This window comes from Chenopodium album, chromosome 6 (assembly GCF_948465745.1).
Source record: "Chenopodium album chromosome 6, dcCheAlbu1.1, whole genome shotgun sequence".
In the NCBI taxonomy this organism is placed as follows: domain Eukaryota; kingdom Viridiplantae; phylum Streptophyta; class Magnoliopsida; order Caryophyllales; family Amaranthaceae; genus Chenopodium; species Chenopodium album.
In genome coordinates, this window is record NC_137839.1 from 77004609 (window position 1) to 77027572 (window position 22964).

General features: G+C 31.2%; 1 protein-coding gene across 1 annotated transcript; it reads left to right on the plus strand.

Annotated features, from left to right (window-relative positions):
- Nucleotides 1-7269: 7269 nt before the first annotated feature.
- LOC145636404 (homeobox-leucine zipper protein PROTODERMAL FACTOR 2-like) lies at nt 7270-14138 on the plus strand. Its single transcript, XM_081687961.1, has 13 exons — nt 7270-7450; nt 8283-8326; nt 8568-8918; nt 9038-9155; nt 9892-10080; nt 10309-10764; nt 10863-10964; nt 11074-11274; nt 11401-11575; nt 11972-12243; nt 12500-12595; nt 12675-13076; nt 13498-14138. The coding sequence occupies exons 3-12, from the start codon at nt 8692-8694 to the stop codon at nt 13041-13043; spliced, it is 2205 nt and encodes a 734-aa protein (XP_081544087.1). The 5' UTR covers nt 7270-7450; nt 8283-8326; nt 8568-8691; the 3' UTR covers nt 13044-13076; nt 13498-14138.
- The last annotated feature ends 8826 nt before the right edge of the window (nt 14139-22964 follow it).

Here is a 22964-nt window from a genome sequence, read left to right on the forward strand (position 1 = left end):
TGACCTGCTGCACCAAAAAATTACTATTATTTATGAATAGCATGTGTTTTTTTTTTTTTTTTTTTTTGTTGGTGTCCATATTAAAAGTAAAAAAAAGGAAAAAAAAAGGCCTATTTCTATTTAAAGGTTGGTTCACTTGGTTGTACTTATTGACAATATTACCCTTTTTTTGATGATTTGTCACCCCCTTTTTTTTACTACTAATGATACTTTTGATATTAAAATTCTCAATACTTTCTATCTCCCTCTCTTCAATAATTTTCAACCGCTTTTTCTTTCTCTCTATCTCTCTCTAACCCAATATGCACCTATGAATTCCAATCATCAGTTTGAAGGAATATGCAACTTCATTAAATTCCATGAAAAAAACCCAAATATTTATACTTAATTTTAAAAAACACAAATCAATAAAGACATGTGCAGGGGTGTAAATGAGCTGATACGTCCGTGAACTACTCGAGATTTCGCGAACAAGCTCGGTCAAAATTCGTTTGTTAAGCTAATAAAAAAACTTGAACAAAAATCTTAAGCTCGTCAAGCAGATGAACAAAGCTCAAACAACATCGCGTATGTTCGATTCGGTAATGTTCATGATGAACAACTCGTTTAAGTTCATTTACAAACTTTTTCATGCCCAATTAAAACTTGGACAATTTATATATCTTTTATTCATACAAGTTTGTAAAAAGTACTCCCTCCGTCCCTTAATACAATGCCTCTTTCGAGCATTTATTACTCACATAATAAAGAGAAAGAGACATTGTATTAAGGGACGGAGGGAATACTAATTATTTCATCATGGAAAGGCATGAAAACTCCGTCACTACCTTTTTCTATAGAAAAAATATAAACATCTTATACAAAATTAAATGGATGTGTTAAAATTTGAAAGAAACCCTTTTATTATATGATAAATTAGGGCTCGTTTATTGAATCAAGCTTGATTTATATTAAATCGTTCAAGCTCAAACTTAAACTCGAAAGGCAAACGAGTATGTTGTGAACAAAGCTCAAACAAGCCAAATTCTTGATGAGCCCAGCTCGAACAAGATATCTAATAGCTCATTCAAGCTCGAGATATATAGTTTGAACATGAATAATTCTTATCAAGCTTAGCTTAAACAGACTAAAACTCGGCTCGGTTCAAATCAGTTGCAGTCCTAGACAAGTTTCCCCATCCTATAACACTTCGCTATCTTCTTTTCTAACCTATAATGAACCACATGACGTCTTACATTAATTCTTTTTTATTACATTATTTTTCTTAACTTTTTCATTAAACTAGCACTGTACTTCATCTCCATTCTCCCATGCACACTTCATCTTTATCTCTTGTCTTCAATTGAACCTTTTCCTTTTCTCTCTATTTAATTTTAGTGTCTCCACCTTATTTTTAAGCCTCTATTTGGAATTAAAGTCCCAAAATTTAATTATTTTAATCATATTTTGGATTACACATTACAAACTTGATGATTTATTGGTGTTTCTTCACTCATATCTCAATGCAATTTTCTATGAACTAACAACTCGTGTATTGCATGACCGAGAAAGCTAGTTATTATTTATTGCATGAGTTTACTAGTGCTATTGATTAGTTTTAAGAAAAAAGACGAAGGGAGTATTTAATAGTGTTTTTGATTTTGTGGCTACTTATGTTTGATTAAACCGATTGATTTAGATTAAACATACATGAATGTATTAACATTAATTTTTTTATTGATTAAAATTATTTGTGTTTATTTATTAGATTTTTTTTTTTCATTTCCAAACACAAACTATAGTAAATAAGAGGAAAATATTAAATAGTCGAGCCATGACAACGTACAATGGGCAATTTCATGACCACTCTGAACTAGACCTGATTATTGGGATAAGGTATCCTAACGATAATAGGGCCCAAACCAAGATTAAAGTCCCTTAGTAGGGAGAGTGGAAGTTCATGAGATTTGATAAGAAGTGTTTAATTTCGAGCTCTACTCAACTACTCATATAGAAGAATTCTAATTGGGGGAAAGTGGAAATTCAAGAGGTTTGATAAATTAGTTAGTTACTTTGTTATTGACACACAAAAGGACAACTGGAGGCCGGAAGTGGAAATACAAACTTCCTACAAAACATGAGAGGTTACCTAGCCTCTGCTTGGTGAATCAAAATTTATGGTAATTTTGAATTACCACATTGCCAACCAAACAAGTTAAAGAAATTCTAAGAATTTCATTAGGAAAATTAAATAACTTTTAATTCCTATGTCAACCAATCTTGAGGGCGACATACTATACTTCCCTCACAATATGATAATATTAAATAATTATGAATATAGGCATAATCCATAAACATAAAACATACAATAAAAGTAGAGATATTAAACATTAATTAATTTATTACATTAAAGGGGTGCAACTTTGCATTAATACTCAACTTACTTAATACCATGTATGAAATATATTCACAATTTTCGCTAAAAAAAATAAACCGATATGTACTTGTATGTAAGCATCTAATATATTGTTTAAATCGATATTAATTTGAAAATGCATGACTAAATAAACAGGTCAATTAGTATATACGGAGTAGTGGAGTACTATATACAAGTAGTTGATGATTCGACTTTGATCTTCTCAAATGCAACCCTTAATGTAAAGTTGTGCTAGCTAACTTCTAGGGCTACGAACCATGGTTTACCACTTAACCCTCAAGATAAAATTAAAAAGGTACAATAATCAAACTTTCATAATATATAAACAAGTGTACATGGAATAATTATGATAATTTTACACCTAAGATTTTATTCAGTACTAGAATTTGTCATCTTATAATTAATTTCACATTTGGTGTAATACTGTGCTTTTAATTTGTGAAATTTGTGGGTGAGAAACCCAGGAAAAAAACAAATCATTACTTTGATCTATATAATCCTTCTCATTAAATTGCAATTAATGTGGCTCCATGGATTAGTAGTAGATACAAAAATTGAGAATTTGACTGTAACGTAATTAACCGTGATTCTGGCTCTTAGCTAATATGGAGTACATGTATAGTTGTATCAATTATTTAATGTACTCCGTACCAAATACACCCAAACGTAATGAAATTTGGAGATGGAGTGATTTTAGGTTTTTTTATTTCATTATTTATATTTTGAATTTTAAAATTTTTAATCCTTTGATTATTTTCTCTCCGCCTTTCTATCTTCTGACTCGGTATAACTGTATAAGTATCCACTATTAGTATTTGGGTTTTTTCACGGGAATTAAAAAAGTTGTACATTCGTTAAAACTAATGATTATATATATATATATGTGTATGTGGAGTTAGAGAGAAAGAAAAAGTAGTTGAGAATAATTGAAGAAATAGAGAGAAAAAGTGTAGGAAATTGATGTCAAAGATGACAATTCATCGAAAAAAGGGTAATAATGTCAAAAGTACAATCTTTAAATAAAACAGACATTGTAATTTGGTTTACCCAAAAAGGAAAACATATTTTGTAAGGAGTATTATGAGACGGAGGGAGTAATATATTCATTCCTTGATTGTAGACTAGATATTGCTTTGTACGTGTCTTTAGATTAGGGTCCATAACTACAAGCAAGCAAATTTTTTTCTAGAATTAGACTAGTACACAACTTATACAAATTAGAAAAATTAACAAATATAATAATTATTACTCGTAATACATTTTTATACAATGCGTCTACTTATTTTTTTCATGCATAATCTTGTAAAAGGTATATATATATAGTTGATTACTTGATTTCTAAAACAAGCAATTCCTAAACTCTATGTGTAAGGGCCCTTTACAAACTAACATCCCTATAAAAAGTAAATTAGAAAAAGGATAACAAAAATTGAAAGAAAGAAATTTTGCAAAACCAAATAAACTGAGGACGGCATACTCCACTTACTTCTAAATGTTACTATTGGGCAAAGTTTTCCTAGGTGAAGCACAAACGTATAATAAAAGGTTACATTTATGCGTTCAACAGAATCAACACTAATGAATTAAAGGTAATCAATTAATCATAGACCTTTTGAATTACATAACGTTTTTATGTTAAACAATTTACTCAATCAAGGAAAAAAAAAATCTCAAAAAGAAGTGGTAGAGTATGTGAGCAAGACTTTAATTATGTTCCTTATATATGGCCATCCACATAGATCAAATATATATCCTTCATACTCTTAATTTAATCTACATGCCCCAAACTCGTTTCATTGTGTAATTGTGTCGATTTAATCCCCTTTATTTAAGTCGATCAATTCTTAATTAATAGGCTTTCCTTAATTTCTTTATAAAATCCTAATTTTCCCTAACCTCTACTATACCTTTCTTATCAATGTATGCATACATGCTTAAATGAACGTTCATAGCAATTTTTTCTTCTTAGTGCATCCTTAAATTTACAATTGATCCTACTTTTTTTTTTTTTTTTTTTTTTTTTTTTTTTTTGTGACAAGAAAATTGATCCTACTTTATATCAAATATCTTGTGAAAGTGTTTTCACACTCCCATTAGTCCCATATTATCATACATACATCTGGTAGCTAGCAACTCCAATCTTTTTCTTAATGCATGTACTCCTTAAATGTACTCCAATTTAAGTCTTATTCATAAAGGTTTATTTACATAATCAATTATCTCTATCCCAATTAATATACTAATTGATGTACTTTTTTGGGTCGGACCTTTTCTATCAATTGCTTAATCTTTATTAATTGTTTTATGGGTACAAATTGTCTAATGCAAAATATATACTTGGAACATATTTGTAAAAGGGTCACATGGATGATTGAGACCAAAGTTATAGATTAAAGATTTGAAATTTCTATGCATGGAAATTAGAATGAACCTTTAATATAAGAATTAAATCAAAATGTCAATATCTCTACTCGCTTTATGTTCTTATAGTACATAAGATCAAATCAAAGTTTCACAATTAATACATCACAATGCAAATTCACCACCATACAAAATTTTCCTCAAAAATTATCATTTAATTCATTCTATTCTTATAAATACTTTTTTTCTTCTATTATGGAGTTCCACTTAGTAAATGATATAGTCTCTCTCAGTTGATTTAAGAGTATTATTAATTCGTACAACTCACTAGGTAATAATTTTTTCATACAAGAAAATGAGATTTATTTTTTCATAACTTTAATTGTGACTATATTCTAGGTTGCTTTCTAGTCTCTACTTTAATTATAAAAAAAATCATTGTATATATATAGAGTACCTTTTTTGTATATATAACGAGTATATATATACTTCGTATATTTAAACAGAACTCAACAAGAAAATTATTTTCTAGTTATTTGAGGAGTATATATATCCTTTGCATATACATACATTTATTTGTATGTATATATATACATCGTATTTCTCCAAAAAATTCAATGAGAAAATTAATTTCCAGTTGATTGAGAAGTATATATTATATTTTATAGGTAGGCGTATCCTGCATTTTTGTAGGGTGATTCAGAAACAAAATTCATCATTTGTCCCTAACCGACTTATAAATGAAAACCTTATTCTACACAGCCAACTATAAATAATGAAAAATAAACTTAGACAATTATTCTAAAGAAATAAAAAGGCTTATTTTTAAAAATAATATAATGCATATTAGGACAGTTTTATGATTCAAATTGACTAATAAATCTGGCTGATACTTTTCTATATAGAGATGAAGGATAAGATCTCGTATCTTAATTATTAGGTGTAAATCAAATCTTAATCCTATGCCATAATAATTGAGAAATCATGCTTTTTTTGGGTGTGTTTTTTCCACTATGTCGTAGTCTAAAATTAAACGAACTTTATACCCATCTGTATCACTAACTTTTCTACGATTTCTAATATATATTGGAATTATCATAGAGTGGTATACTCAAGGTGACAACTATATAAGCGTACAATGTACTATACGTGTTGCTACCTGCCCATAACCTTGTAAGCTAAAAATTACATCACCGTCTGGTTTAAAATATATTTTTCTTTACATGGCATGATATATACACAATATTGGCGTTGTTTAATTTTCTCTTTCTAACGTAATTACGCTAACAAATCTTTAAATTCACGTGATAATTTAAATCAACCATGAAATTTAAGTCATAAATGAGATAAAATTTGTTTTTAATGAAAGTATTTTGTCAAAATTTAAGCCATATAATGTATTTATTCCAAAATATCTAACAATACACGTGACTATACGTGTTAATACACATGACTATATATCTTAATTAACCTAGTAATGAACATACTATTCATTGGTATGTAGACAAGTAAACAACCTTAGCTTAATGATTCATTATAATTTGTACTGTAAGTCCATTCTACATGATCATCATCAAGAAATATTAATTCCATAAACTTACTATTGAGTAGTAATTTTATATACACACATAATTTTCCATGATACATGTCATTGAATTCTTAACCTAGTAAGTTTTGATTTAAATAAAATTAAAAATAAAACAAATTTAGAGAAGAGAAATAAAGGGGCATCAGACCCGGCCCGAAGATTAAGCTTGAGCAATACATAGTTTCAAACCAAACAAAGAAAATCAAAATTGAGCCACATGGTAATAATGCACAAACTAGGGAAAGAAAGAGAGAGAAAAAGGAGGAAGTTGAGGAAAAAGGCTTTGAAAAAGGAGGGATAATTCATCGTTGAAAAAAACCAAATTTAAAAAAAAAAAATAATAACTTCATCAAAGGGTAGTCAAAAGTCAAAATGATTTCCCAAAATAAAAAAAATTAGAAAAAAAACGTAGAATTAATTTGGACAGTACTAATTTTGTTTACGTAGCATGCTCTCCACAACAAACTTATACGGAGTACAATAACAAGAAAATTGATACATCCAAAAATCATTCAACTTATGTACACTCCCTCCGTCTCTAAAAATTCTGGTACTCCGTATTAATCCAACATTTTTCATTGTCAATATTATTATCTCACGTAAAAAGTCAGTATATGGAATAATGACATTTAGAGACAGAAGGAGTAATATTCTATAGTATACATATATATATATCAAACGATACAATTGTCGTCAGATTAACAGGAAGAACGCTTAGAAACGGGGTTTATAATTTATTTATTTATTTATTTAAAAAAAGGGAAAGAGGGGAGGTGGAAGGGATATTTCTTTCTCTTTCTAACAATCTCTCTCCAAAGCAAGAGCAATAAGAGCACCTTACCCTCTCACCCCACCACCATAAATGCAGTTTTACAACCTCCCCTCATTTCTCTCTCCTCAAAAACTCAATACGCTCTTTGCAATTACTCCTCTTTCTGCCACTTCCCTTCTCCACCTGTTCCCTACCCTTCTCTCTTCTCTCTTCTCTTTCTCTCTCTAAAAATCAAAACCCTCACTCTTCTCTCTCTAAAACATCATTCAACTTCTACCTCACCAATCTACAAATCCAGATCCAACTCGACTCCGTAAGTTTCTCATTTCCCCCCTTTTCTCTTTCTTTTATCTCCGTCGTCGCTCTGATATGTGTGTTAGTCAAAGTGTTAAGTATATGCGCATGTATACATACGTAGAAATGCCCTACATGGTTAGAAATCTTTTTCTTCTTTTTATTTTTTGTTTTTGTTAATAAAAGATTGATTTTTGTAAAGAAATTTCATTTTAGTTTTTTGGTAATAATGATGATAATCCATGTTTGACGTTCAAAACCTTAATGTGAACCATATTTTCCGTTATGTTTTTATTTTTTCAAGAGGAGTTGAAAAGGCGTGATCTTCGTTGGCGTTATAATCTGTGTCAAAAAAATTAAATTATTTATTTTTTTAATAAAAAAAAAAGTGAGCTAATTTGGAATTAGTAGTATATGTCAAAGCCACCTTTTCACACTGTCAACCCTCATTTATCTAAATACATTTTTTTTTTGTATTATTATTATTATTGTTACCTTATAAAAAAACTATTTATTTACGTCTAGAATGTAGCGTAAATAAAGGTAAAATAAAATAAATATTATAATTAGAGATATATAATAATGTCTATAAATATTTTCTCTCTCTTCTTAAGACAATAGTCAAAGGGTAATTGACTTACAAAACCAGAAACCACCCCCACGAGTCAATCTAGTAGAGAGCTTAAGTCACCTCTCAGAAAATTTACAGATGAGAGAGAGTTTTTCTTAATTTTTTTTTTTCACTAAAAGACAAATTTTTCTAGGGTTTTTTTTGGTTTAGTGTACTATAAATATATAATTTAATTAAATTTTCCTTTTTAATTTTGTTGTAATTTATTTGGGTTTTGTAGATCGGAAAATGGATGAAGTGAAGAAGGATCTGGATTATTATCAGGTGAAATATTTGTTTTAATTTTATTTTTTTGTTGTCTTAATTTTTAATTTTTTTAAAAAAATTTATAAAAATTATTGTTATTTCCTAAAGTTTGGTTTATATAATTTTCCATAGTGAGTTAGTTTTGTACATCAACTTTCCCTCATCTATAAGAAATCATTTTTTACTAAAACTAGAAAATTATCACATTTCATGATTTTTAATTAATTTTTTTTGGATGTTTTTGTTTATATATATGTAGATGTTGTAAGAAGGTAGACTATCAGCAAAAACAAAAGGGAGGAAATTTAGAAGACGAAAAAAATAAGGAAAATTTGAAGGAAAATTATTTTTATTATTATTAGGGAAAAATACGAAAACAAAAAATGTTTCAACCAAATATGTTTGAGACACACCATCAGTTGCTAGACATGTCTGGGCATAAAACTCCGGATAGCGAGTTAGGGAAGATGAGAGACGACGAATTCGAAAGCAGTAGATCCGCTACCGAGAATCTGGAGGGGCTTTCGGGTGATGATCAGGATCCGAATCAACGGCCCAAGAAGAAGCGTTACCACCGTCATACTCAACACCAGATTCAAGAGATGGAAAAGTAATTTTTTTGAGTTTTTATTGGTTATTTAATTTTATTGGATGGTTTGTTATTTTGTTTTATTTTTTTTTTGTAACAAAATAATTAATTTGTTTTTCTTTTTTGGTGCGAAATTGAAGTTTTTTTAAGGAATGCCCTCATCCAGATGATAAGCAAAGGAAGGAGTTAAGCCGTAGATTATCATTGGAGCCTTTACAAGTCAAGTTTTGGTTTCAAAATAAGCGTACTCAAATGAAGGTATAATCATACATATCACTCCTTTTGTCCCACAATTTTAGCCTTCTATATAGTTTACAACTAAATTCACGAAATGATAAACCAATACATGATTAATTTTGTTAATAAGCAATTAACAATTGTTTAATCTCTAAGTGAATTGTCGTAGATCACTCATTTGGCCTAATACTTGGGTCGAACCCTTGATACTATCCAAAACCGTGAAATGAAAATGTGTAATAGATTATTTCATAATTCATAAAAAGCTTAATTTTGCCTTTTTATGAGATTTACATGCTCATTATAATTATAATTCCTATGATTAGCTAGCTAACAACTTATGTAGTGACTATTGAGGTAAATCTCCACTTGTGAAAGTAATTGTCAGTTTAATTTGTTAGTCATTGTTATTACATACTCATATAGCAAAGTTTTTATTTAGTAATGCATTATATGCTTTTGGTTAATGATAATGCTATCGCGAAAGGGACAATATATAGCCATTAATTGATCGCGAACTTCTTAATTTCATTGTAATATGTCAATTTTTATTAACAATTGTCTGCTTTAATGAAGTATATTTATGTAATGCACTCCACAACCTTGCTTCCTAGGTGCTACACAATTTACTAATCTCTTATATGGTTCATTAACCAAATTAATTAACATAGTAATAATTTTTCATGATAGGAAGCGTAATATATATTAATAATAATCTCTTATATGGTTTCTTCTTAATTAATTTCCATGATTTTAGGCTCAACATGAACGATCAGAGAACCAGCAACTTCGAAATGAGAATGAAAAACTTCGAGCTGACAACATAAGGTTTAAGGAAGCCCTAAGCAATGCTACTTGTCCCAACTGTGGAGGGCCAGCCGCGATTGGTGAGATGTCATTTGATGAACAACAACTCAGGATCGAGAATGCTCGACTTAGAGAAGAGGTATTTTTCCCTTGATCACACGTATAATATATATTTTTTTTACTAATAAGTTATGAACTTAGTGGTACATGATTAATACTACCTCTGTTAAATATTAGTTGCAACTTTGAGGCATTATTTATGAGATATAAAATATTCCAAAGTTGCAACTAATATTCAACAGAGGTAGTAATACATCTAAATTCGATATTTTACATATACTTTTTTTTTTTTGACGAATTGTTACAGATTGATAGGATATCAGGCATAGCAGCAAAGTATGTAGGAAAGCCCTTAGTGACTTACCCTCATAATCTACAAAGTCAAGGGCTACAACCTTCGCGCTCCTCTCTTGATCTTGGAGTTGGGAGCTATGGTCCGCAATCAGGCATGGTAGGGGACATCTACGGCTCAGCTGGAGACCTCATACGATCAGTAGCCCCACCAACCGAGGCAGATAAACCCATGATCATTGAGCTGGCAGTGGCGGCAATGGAGGAACTTATTAGGATGGCTCAAGCAGGTGACCCCTTGTGGATTCCTAGCGCGGATAACTCAACTGAAATCCTTAATGAGGAGGAGTATTTCCGGACCTTCCCTCGTGGGATTGGTCCTATGCCTTTAGGGTTGAAATCGGAGGCCTCAAGAGACTCCGCCGTTGTTATCATGAATCACATGAACTTGGTTGAAATTCTCATGGATGTGGTAAGATTATTGTTGTTGTAAACATCTAAAAATTGGTTTAATTTAGGCTTTTTCGTGGACTAATCGTGTTTTTTTTTATTTTTTGTGTTTGTACTTAGAATCAATGGTCATGTGTTTTCTCTGGGATTGTTTCAAGAGCTATGACCTTAGAAGTTTTATCAACTGGAGTTGCTGGAAATTACAATGGAGCTTTACAAGTGGTAAGCAATTATTTATTAACCTTTTTTCGAGTATGTTTTATTATGTGTTAACAAGTAATTTTAATTATGGAATACATAATTTATTAACTGTTTGTGATTAAACTCACAGATGACAGCTGAATTTCAAGTCCCTTCACCTCTTGTTCCAACTCGAGAGAACTACTTTGTGAGGTATTGTAAGCAACATGGGGACAGTACATGGGCAGTTGTTGATGTTTCGTTGGATGGTTTACGCCCTAGCCCGATTCCAAGGTGCCGTAGAAGGCCATCCGGTTGCCTAATTCAAGAGTTGCCCAATGGTTACTCTAAGGTATGTAAAGAATGAATGAACAAAAACCCTATATTCTGTTCTTAAGATAAATTTTTATTTTCTAGTTTGATTAATTATTTTGTTAGCAGAATTGTACTTATTTTGACTTGAATGTGATTTTTTAAGGTGATGTGGGTTGAACACGTTGAAGTGGATGATCGCGCTGTGCACAACATATATAGGGCACTCGTAAATTCAGGGCTAGCTTTCGGAGCTAAACGTTGGGTGTCAGCATTGGATAGGCAATGTGAAAGACTTGCTAGTGTTATGGCTAGCAACATGCCTGCAGGAGAGGGTGGAGGTAATTAACTTAATTTTTCTAATTCATTCGAAAAGGGGATGCCCCAGTTTCTCATGGCGAGAAACAAAATTTGTTTCTCACATGACATTTTTGTACATAAACCAACAATTTTATTCAATTGCGGAGCCCAGAATAATAAAAAAGTTGTTGATTTATTCACGAAAATGCCTCATGAGAAAAAAACAAAGTCAATATGAGAAACAGGGAATTTCTCCATTTGGAAATATTGCTATTTTTTATTTTCAAATTAAAATCCTTTAATTTATCTCACTTGTTATGTATACTTTTATTTAAATCATATTCAAAATTGGGACTTAAATGAAATAGAAAATTCACACCAAAAAAACATTCATCTTTTATTGACATTTTTTTTTATTTTTTTTGAATTTTTGGTAGTAATTACAAGTCCAGAAGGGAGGAAAAGTATGCTAAAGCTAGCTGAAAGGATGGTGATGAGCTTCTGTGCCGGGGTTGGAGCATCAACAGCCCACACATGGACAACATTATCAGGGAGTGGTGCTGATGATGTTCGAGTAATGACTCGAAAGAGCATGGATGACCCTGGTAGACCCCCAGGCATTGTTCTTAGTGCTGCTACTTCTTTCTGGATGCCTGTTTCTCCTAAACGAGTCTTCGATTTCCTTCGTGATGAGAACTCTAGGAGTGAGGTATGTACTTCCACAATACAACACCCTAGATATTAATCCAACATTGTTACAATTAACCATCAAATAGTAGTATATACTTCATATATTATTAATAAACACAACCAGAACATAAATTAAACATATATGTACAATTAAATCTCTCACTATAATTGATTCTTTGATCAACTATAACATAAAAAAATTAGTTAATTTTTGGTTACAAGTTATATAATTGAATAATTAGCTAATTTAATCTTTTAATGTCTACTTTGTGCAGTGGGATATCCTTTCTAATGGAGGACTAGTCCAAGAGATGGCTCACATAGCCAACGGTCGTGATCCAGGGAACTGTGTTTCGCTATTAAGAGTGAATGTAAGTCAATATTGTCTTTAATTTGCTAACAATTAATTGTTTTGTGACATAAATATTAATTTTGGGGTGTTTAATGTAGAGTGCAAATTCAAGCCAGAGCAACATGCTAATACTCCAAGAGAGTAGCACAGACCCAACAGGCTCCTATGTAATCTATGCACCGGTTGATATCGTCGCAATGAATGTGGTCTTAAACGGTGGTGATCCAGACTATGTTGCACTTTTGCCATCAGGCTTTGCCATACTTCCTGATGGTCCAGTAGGAGCACATGGTGGCGGTCCCTTGGAGGTTGGCTCAGGGGGTTCGTTGCTGACCGTTGCGTTCCAAATCCTAGTTGATTCGGTTCCTACAGCCAAGCTCTCCTTGGGTTCTGTTGCTACTGTTAATAGTTTGATTAAGTGCACTGTGGAAAGGATAAAGGCTGCTGTTGCTTGTGAGAACCCTTGATCAAACAACTTGATTGGCATGCTTTTGTTGATGGTAAGTCAATTTAATTATTAATTTCGCGGTTATTATATTCTAGTCTTTTTAGGGCATAATGAATATGTTTTTGAACATTTACCTTTACATAATTCGTTTCATTATATAATACCTTGAGAGTTGAGATCGATTATTTTCTATAAAAATATACTAGTGAAAGTTGTTATTAAAGTCAAAATGAGCTAGCTAGGTTTGACGGTCAAAATTGAATATGACCTATTATTGACTTATTATCGAAAAAGAATTTATGATTCTGTATTGTCATTAACTACATGTACGTGTTATAATAAGGTATACCATACCAAACCATTATTGCATCATTAACTTCTTTTCGACGAGTAATGAAGAAGATTTGTATGATTGTTGAGTATTTAAAATGATTGTGACTTACCCTCGTGTAAATTGGTTTATGTTTTTGCAGTAAGCGTAATTAGTAGAGGACTGGAACACAAAATTAAGCAAAGAAGGGGAGTGTATGTGTTTACAACTTTTGTGATTTTACAGTACGATAATGAATGGAGGAAGTCAAGAACGCACCTTTTGTTGATCCTTGGAATGGTGAAAGAATGCATGTGTAATTTCATAATAGAAAGAAGGAATTCAAAAGATCAAACTATCTCGATTCAAAGGAACCAATATCATCAATGGCTAGCTACATACCATCCATTACAAGGGAATTGGGTTCGGGTATTGACTTCGCCAAAAATAGTCAGTAAAACAAAGGTATATGGACTCGAAAATATCTATCCATGGATGATCATAAGCATTTCCGATCCCCTTGTCCTCCCTTAAATTAAATTGACTGTTTTTGTTGCAAGTGATTATGGCAAAATTAAAGCCAAGTTAACTTGAGACTTTTAGAGAAAACCTTGTTTTATAAGAGTGTTTTGATAAATTAATTAGGCTGATTATCTCCCCTTCTTCAATCTTGATCAAGTGTATGTTATGTTTTTCAATTTCTTGTTTGAGTTTAATGTAGGACTTTTTTCACCTTTTTTTAAAAAAACTGACTTTTTGTATTTTGAGTGCTTTTCTAAAGGATAATATTGCAAATTTGTGTTTCATTTCTTTGAAATTAAACCTAGCTAACATTTTGTAGCCAAAATTGTTTAGTATATGTTGGCAAGAATATATAGTTTATGATTACAAAAATTTTATTAGAAATTACTATGTCAATAAATTTGTGGTATTGTTTTGTGATAAGCTGGAGAGAATTAAAAAAGTATTTCTTTGAATCGGAATTAATTGTCACATTGTAATAAATTATATACTCGCCATGATTTGACTAATATAGTGTCAATCATCATAGTTTTTCTCCATCTACTCGTCGTCACTCCTATAACTAGTGTCATGAGAAGTACGGAGTAGTATTTCGTTATCTTTCTATTTATTGTTACTAGTGAAATAGTACACATGAAAGATAAATATATATGGACAGGTAGTATATTGAATTCTATCATTTGATCAATCAACTAATGTACCCATTAAAAAAAAAATTAATCGATTGTGCATTTTTATATGATTTAAATGATATACTTTGGCATGAGTTAGCTCTCATAAATTATGCTAGATTAATGTTCTAAGGCCGAATAATCTTCAATAAACATACACAATAAATATAGTGAGTTTACTTTTGAGTAACTTATAGTTATGGCACAACATACGGCGGCAACAAAAAAAATGATGAAATTGATTTAAATAATATCATAAAATCTGAGCTGAGTTAAATATGTTGTGCTAAAAATGGTAAATCTTGTAGCTGTCTAGTAAGTTATCCCTAGGATGTTATCAAATTTGGTGGTAAATAAATTTGTATTGGAAATAACTAACATCATGTGGGTTGTAAGCTAAGTTAACGTAGTACAACAAATTCATGTTATCGTATACTACTAGTCTACTACTACTAAATTAAACCATGCATCATCTAAAATTTCATTCTTAACAAACTATGCTATATTGAGCAATTACAACTATTTCATCCAAGAAACATAATATATGTCGTATTTCATAATCAACTCATTTAACTCATGAAGAAACTTTGAATATTTGATTACTAGAGGGGAAAAAAAGCTCTTGAAAACAGGATTATTATCTATGATCTGAATTATCGTTAAGGGTAATAATCGCACAAGCCCCTAACTTCACCAAAAAAAAAAAAAAAAAAAGGTAGATTAAAATAATAAGAGGGTTAAAAAAAAAAAAAAAAAAAAAAAAAAAAAAAAAAGTCAATTTGTAAAATAAAAAAATAAGGTTTATTCCTAAGCTAGAATCCCAGTACAAGAGCTAGGGTTTGTTGAAGATCATGATCATCATTACTCAAAGTCAAACATAAAGGCAAAAAACACAAATTTCAAGACAATAATCTTGGTCCTACCAATTACCACTCATTTCAAAAACACAAAAAATAAAAAATAATGAAAGGAAAAAGGTGAAAAATGTACCTTAAGGTAAAAATGTATAGCTGGATAATGTATGGAGCATGCAACGTAACCGCGTAGAATTAAATAGGGTAAGAAGAGAGAGAAAATGAGAGTATTGTAATTGCAATTGTATTTGCAGGTACAACTTACATACATAAACCTAGCAGACTGTCTCTTTGACAGACCTTTTATAATTTCTTCAGTTTCAGAGCAGCAGCCACCTTCCTACATTTACTACTTTTTTTTTTTTTTTTGGTAAAAATGAATTAAAATAAGTTTGGACCAAAATATATGACAGCCAACCAATTGTAGTAGTTTTCATAAAGAAGTCATGAATGTAATTAATACTTCTAGTTTGTTAAAAAATAAAAAACTTTATTTTTAATCGGTTATGGTAGATAATGATATATATTGCCCTTAGGCTTGCATTAGTTGCATATAACCATTAAGGGCATGTTCTGATTTACTGAGTTGAATTGAAGTGATTGAGGCTGAACTGAACTGAATATATATAGCTGACATGAATTGTTTATGAGAGAATGAAATTGGAAACTGAACTGATTGGAGTTGAACTGAAATTAAACAGAACAGAACGGGCCCTCCTAAATAGGAGAATGAGGGATAACTCAAGTGGTTAGAGCTTCTCTCTCAGTTTTAAGAGATTATGAGATCAATTCTCAACCCCACCCTTGTGGCTCTGATCTCTTTAAAAAATATATATATATATATAGAATTGAGATCATGTGAGAACCAAGGTGAATAATAAGAACTAGAAACTCTCAGCCATTGATCACACTCCATCTAATGACTTACATTGCACCCGCTCTCATTAATAGCATTTTTGTAATTGCACCCGCTCTCATTAATAGCATTGTTCGTACATTTGTATAACTTAATAAATGAATGATGAATTATTTAACAAGAAGACAATGCTCCTAGAGAGAACCTATGTCATCCGATGAACCTTTTTTTTTTTAGTAAATGATGTAATTGTGAAGTTACATGTCCCTACACCATTTGATTCAAACTTGAACTACTACGTCGAATAATATACTAGTAATTTTTTTTTTTTTTTTTACATAGAATATAAACAAACTTTGACCCGAGCTAATTTGTAATGAGTAAATAAATTATGTGACTAGCATTTTTAGAGTTTAATAAAAAAAAATTCACTCTTAATTTAAGTAGATTCTAATATGACTCAATTAGATTGAATAAAGATGTATACATTCTCTACTAAATACGATTTGTACCCAAATTCTCAAAGAGAAAACTTGGATTGATTTCCATCTTTAGGAGAGTTTTTTTTATGATATAATAACTTATTATTAGCTATGAAAAGATACATAACTCGAGGTCAATTATTTGATTTAGGGCCTGTTCACATTTATTAAATTTCAGTTCAGTTCAGTTCAGCTCCAATCAGTTCAGTTCAGTTCAGCTCTAATCAGTTCAGTTCAGTTCAACTCCTAATTTCCCTCTCTCATAAAATATTCATTTCAGCTCAATTCAGTTCAGTTCAGTTCAGCTCCTATCAGTTCAGTTCAGTTTAGTTCAACTCCAATCAGTTCAATTCAGCTCAGTTCAGTAAATGTGAACAGGCCCTTAGACCATACATGAATTGTGTATGAAAATAGCTAAATAATTTTATTATCAAACGAATACAATTTACATAATAACCCTACTTGTACATCAAATGTAATTAATATATGAATTACAAATACAAGATTTTCCTAAAAGTTTGACCATAGATAAATTTAATTAAATATCATACGATTTGAATTGATCCCAAATCGAATCAAATGATGTCGAAAAACCCTACCATGTCGTGAACCTAATAAAGCCAACGTGATCGAACAACTTAGTTACTTTCAACCTCAAACTAAGTCTAATATACATTCACACAAGTAGTCTAACTTATCGAAAGAGCTAAAAACAATTAATGGAATGTTTGTCCATGAAAATAATAATCAGCAATAGCCCACATTAACCACCATAAGTCTTGCTGATGGGTCACAATCCAAAGGTCAAGTAGTAAATGTATGTATATATAGACAAATATCATTTTTTTGTGGGTGCAAAAGACAAATTTCATATTAATTGCTTGATTGCTTCCAAATAAAATCATCCTTAATTCCTTAAGATTGCTAGCTTAGTGTTCATACCAGGTAGGTATGTATCCTTAACTTATAATTGTATGAACCTCTTAAAATGCCCAAAAAAGAACCATGTTTTGACCTATGATTAAGGACTTTATTTTGTAGGATAATCAAATTATTTGAATTTCTATTATGCATCCTAGTGGCAAGTGCACCTAGAGAGCAAAAACCGTCACCAGAAAAAAACATGTAACTATAGGTGCACCCGAGTTCATGTAGCTAATAATAATCGTACTAAAACTTGGAGGAGATCGAGCCACTTCTAAGTGGTAGCTTAGGCGCACATCACCAAAATTTTTTTGAACTATGGGACATTGATCTTTTAAGAGCTTCAGTTAAGGCCAACAACTTTGTTCAACCTACAAACATGCAACTTAAGCCCACATTGCGATTGCTTTCTTTATTCACATCCTCGATTTATCATATATACTAATATACGTAGTACATTTATTAGATCCAAGGTTATTTTTTACTCATCCAGAAAAATGCAATGTATTTGTTTGCTTATTTGAACAAAACCAATCTTAAGAAGTAGAAAATTAGTCTTGTTTTAGACTTATTGGGTTGCTGGTAGGATTATTACGTACAGCTCGTGCAGTGTACGTATTACATTTTTACAGGTTATTACTTAATTGACTATAATTTGCCCATATTATAATTAGGTCACCTATAACAATTAACAATGTGTATTTAATAAACTTAACCTTAGTTAATTAAATAGCATGATACAAAAAGTGCTAAATATTTTACAAAATAATACATGTAGTACTTACAAACTTTTGGTTATAAAAAATCAACCAAGTAGGTTTTAAACTTTAGGCCACCATAATGTTAGGGCCTGTTCCGATTGACTGAACTCAGCTGAACTGAACTGAAGTGAACTGAACTGAACTGAGCTGAACTGAGCTGAACTGAACTGAACTGAACTTATTAATTAGTGATTTTTAACTACGGATTAGTGATCTTTGATTATTTATTGATTATTTATTACTATACATATGTGTATATACAAATGTACATATTAAAATATTTACGAAAAATATACTATATAATTATAATTATAAAATGTATGGAAAATATATTATAAAATGTATGGAAAATATATTAAAAACTTGAAACCTCTAAACATTTTAAACACATATACTATTTATTATTATTATTATTATTATTATTATTATTATTTATTGATGATTATTATTATTATTTATTGATTATTATTATTAGTATTATTATTTCAATTATTATTAGTATTATTATTTCAATTATTATTATTATTATTATTGTTATTATTATTATTATTGTTTTTGTTGTTGTTGTCGTTGTAATAAGAGCTTAAAAGAATGAAATTTGGCTTTATATCATTAGCAATATCATTAGACATAAATTAAGAGCTGAGCTGAACTGAACTGAACTGAACTGAACTGAGCTGAACTGAACTGAACTGAATTTCAACGGAACAGAACAGGCCCTTACACGTAGTATTTTAAATTTAGCTAATGTCATACATGTATATAAACCTTAATACCTACCTTAGAATGAATATTAGTACCTAATTAACCATAATCATCCGAGCACAATTTGTAATTTAGAGGTGTAATATCCAAATTTTAATTTAAATTAAACTGTTTTTCGATCATTCAATTTTGCAAAATAAATACATCAAATATAAAATCAATTAACTAAGGGCTATGAATAAGCACCTAGTATCTTTCCTAATTTGGAATTGATTTCAAAATGATGGACAAAATTACGCGCAATTCTGTCTAATTAATGTTAAATTTTTATTTGGTTTCTTTTTTTTTTTTTCCTTCTATTTTTAGCTCTTTAGCCCTAAGGGTTTTATTTATTTATTTATTTTTTTTGGTATACCTTAGCCCTAAGGGTTATGTATAGCATTTTCCATTAATCAAACCAATGAGCTTAAGATAAAAAAGGCTTAAAATGTGTTCCATTCGTAGGCAGTAAACCTCACTTAGCAAATCGAATATATGAGATTTTAAAAAAAAAAAAAAAAAAATCAATTTAATTAATGTTCCCTTGAATATATTGTGAGGAATCAATTATACTTCAAAATATGAAAAAATGTTTGTTGGTACACAATTTTCCTTCAAAAAACAAAAAAAATTGCAACACAATAGACAAGATGTATAGTTAAACTTATTGGGCCTTCATAATTGATCAATTGGATTCATATAATATAATAAAGTAAAAAGCCCAATATTACTTGGACTAAATCATCACACTGAAAGAAATAGAAAGCAACTTAGGCCCAGCCCACAACCCATAGTGTTACATACTTACATAGTTACATGTATATTGTGCTATATTTTCGGCTAATTAGTTAAGACATGAAGACATTTATTCCAAAGATGATCACTCCTATCATGCATTTTAGTATACGTCTTATTCATATCTAATTCAGCAATAATATCATCCACAATAAGATCGTTACATGTCTTCCCCATCCGAACCAGCTGCTTACAACACTTGGCCTCAAAATGTATTTCGAAGAAATAGTTGCTTAAGATCTCTGCTGCGCAATCTAGGGTGATCTTAGACGCGCACATCATCAGTGCTGGATCCTTAGACGGCTCTGGGGCGTAGATGATGTCTGAGTCGGGTGCTATGCCATCGTTGGGGGCAATGTCAAACTCGAGGATATCCGCTTGAGAAGGCGAGGGAGTGGTCACTAGGATTATGGTAATGGCTAGGAATACTAGCATAGTTGATCTTGTTGTAGCCATTTGTTGTTCTTGTGCTGTGAAAATACCAAGTAAATTTTTATCTATGAATGTATGATGTACCAAGTATTATATATATAGGCGTAACTGTTACACTTAATTACTTAAATGTTCATACGTTACATTTAAATTGTAACGGGGTATTATAGTATATAAAAACAAATTTATCCTTTGTCCAATATTTTGGGCACCCAATATAGAATATAGTACATGCTATTTGTATCTTTATTTGTCGAAAATGAAATATGTATTTTTTCACATATTATTCACAAAAAATTAAAATAATTTCGAGGACCGACCTATCGAAATAAATGTCATTTATGGTAGTCTGGCTTCTTCATTCTCCATTGTCATTATCACTTTCAATGTGTTCCTCGTTGATGTTCCTACTTTCACTTAAATCTTACTTAAAGAAACTTTTATACCCTTTGTCAAATAACCCACCGTATAGGTTAGTATTTAATACTATCGCTCTCAAAAGTTGACCCGACCCGAAATACCGACTCAAACCCAATTATAACCAACCCATTTGAACCCGAAAAAAGGTGACCAAAACCCGACCTGACCCGACTTAAAACCGACCCTAAACCCGAGTTGACCCGAGTATGTGAGACCCGAACCCGAACATGAATTGACCTGTGTTGAAGCTTAAAGGTTTTGATGATGATGAACTTAAACTAAAGCAAACTCAACTAAAGGTTATAAGAGCATAGCCAATGGATGCCCAAGCTAATGGTGGTCATCATATTTTTTATTACTTTCTCTCTCTTCCACCTCATTTATGTCCAACTCCCATGCCCATACACTCACATTGGTTGCCCTCCAAATTTGTGGGCATTGATTCTCCTTTCCTTCCATTCCCATGTGAGTCTTCATCAATTGAAAAAAAAAAAAAAAACTAAACCTCCTCTCTTTGTTGGACAAGTGGCGAAATACCACTAAATGCCCACACTCAACAAATGGTCATGGCCATGACCTGGTCATGAACCATTTCTCACAAAAAGTACAAATTTTTCATTTTTTAAGCTTTTTTTATTTTTCTCTCTCTTCATGCCCACCCAAAATGGGCAACCATTGGCTATACTCTAAGTGTTTGATTAGTATAGGAGAAGTTGACCTTGGTGGTGGAAGAGTATCTTGAACTATGAAGACTTGAAGAGACCTTAGTGGAAAGTTAAACAAGATAGAAGAAGAGTTCTCTAACAAGAACTGAACTCCTTGACAGGAATGTTTCCTAACAGGAACTTGGAAGTTGTAAGCTGAAGAAAGTAAGTTCCATAAGGAACTTAGGCTGCGAAGTTCCAGTTGAGGACTGGAGATCAAGTGACAGCAGGAACTTGTTCATGGTCTGCGTAAAGCCCAAGTAATTCGAGTTTATAGAAACGCGGCACAACAATAGTAATTTAGTTAAGATTTTATTTCTAGATTTATTGTTAAATATGTTAAGTAGATATGCATGAAATCTATTAGAAGCGTGACAAGATAAATTGGCAAATTTGATAAAATCGGAAAAGGTAAAAAGATAGATTTTAGAAAAAGATTTTATTTTAATTTGTTTCTTAAAATCAATTTTGTTAAAAAGATATTATTCTTTTTAACTATATCTTTCTTTGTTTTCCGGAAAAGATTTTCTCCAAAGAAGATTTACTTAAACCGTGTTTTTAAGATAAGGCAAGTTAACCTCTTTATCTTTTAGAAAACCTACTTGCTATACAAGTTGTACTTGTATAAATAGTAGAGATCGAATTGTTTTAGGTTTTTGTGAGTTTATGCGTGAAGAAATCTTAAGAGCTTAATTCGTGTAAGTTTGTCAAGCTTTATCTTATCATATTAGTTTCGGATTTTATGCATTGCTTGCCTAACATATTCTAGGTGTTATATTTTCTGTAATTGGTTGGGTTATTGAGTGTGAGTGTATGAAATCTACATTGCATACAAGTGAGACAACTTTGTGTTCAAAGGCCGTGATTGTACTGTGAGGGTACGAGTGAATTTAAGTCAGGGGACTTGAATTGGGTAGGATAGAGTCCTACTGTGTAGCAAGTTCTAGTTGGAACTTGTGAGTAAAGGTCTGTCTTATAATAGGTTTGTAACTTGGTGTTTTCCCTATTATAGTGGATTGGTTTTTGTGTTGAAATCCCTTAGAAGGGTCGAGATTTTACTTCCAGTTGGGCCTTGGAAGGTTTCCTCGTAAAATCTTGTGTGCACTGCTAAGTTCCTTTTATGTTCTGTTTATAATTTGCAAAAGTAGTCACTAGGAACTCAACTACACACTAGTAGAAAAATACAAAAAGGCAACCCCCAAAAGGCACCGGTTCAGGCCAAATCGGTGCCAAAAACCTGCCTAAAAATGGGCGGAATTTCAGACCAAGAGCAATGGCACCGGTTCAGCTCAAACCGGTGCCAAAAATACAAAGGGCACCGGTTTGAACCGGTGCCACTAAACCGGTTCATCTATATAATTAAAAAAAACCCGCCCCATATAAACCCAAATAAAACCCTAACTCTCCCTCACTTCCTCAGCCGCTCCTCCTCTCTTTCTCTCTCCTCCTTCTATCTCTCTTCTCT

Excerpts from the sequence above, each read along its gene's own strand:
- LOC145636404 (XM_081687961.1), top strand. The coding sequence starts at position 8,692 with ATGTTTCAACCAAATATGTTTGAGACACACCATCAGTTGCTAGACATG. Across the intron at positions 10,965-11,073 it reads ACAATGGAGCTTTACAAGTG|ATGACAGCTGAATTTCAAGT; the intron begins GTAAGCAATTAT and ends TTAAACTCACAG. Across the intron at positions 12,596-12,674 it reads TTTCGCTATTAAGAGTGAAT|AGTGCAAATTCAAGCCAGAG; the intron begins GTAAGTCAATAT and ends TGTTTAATGTAG.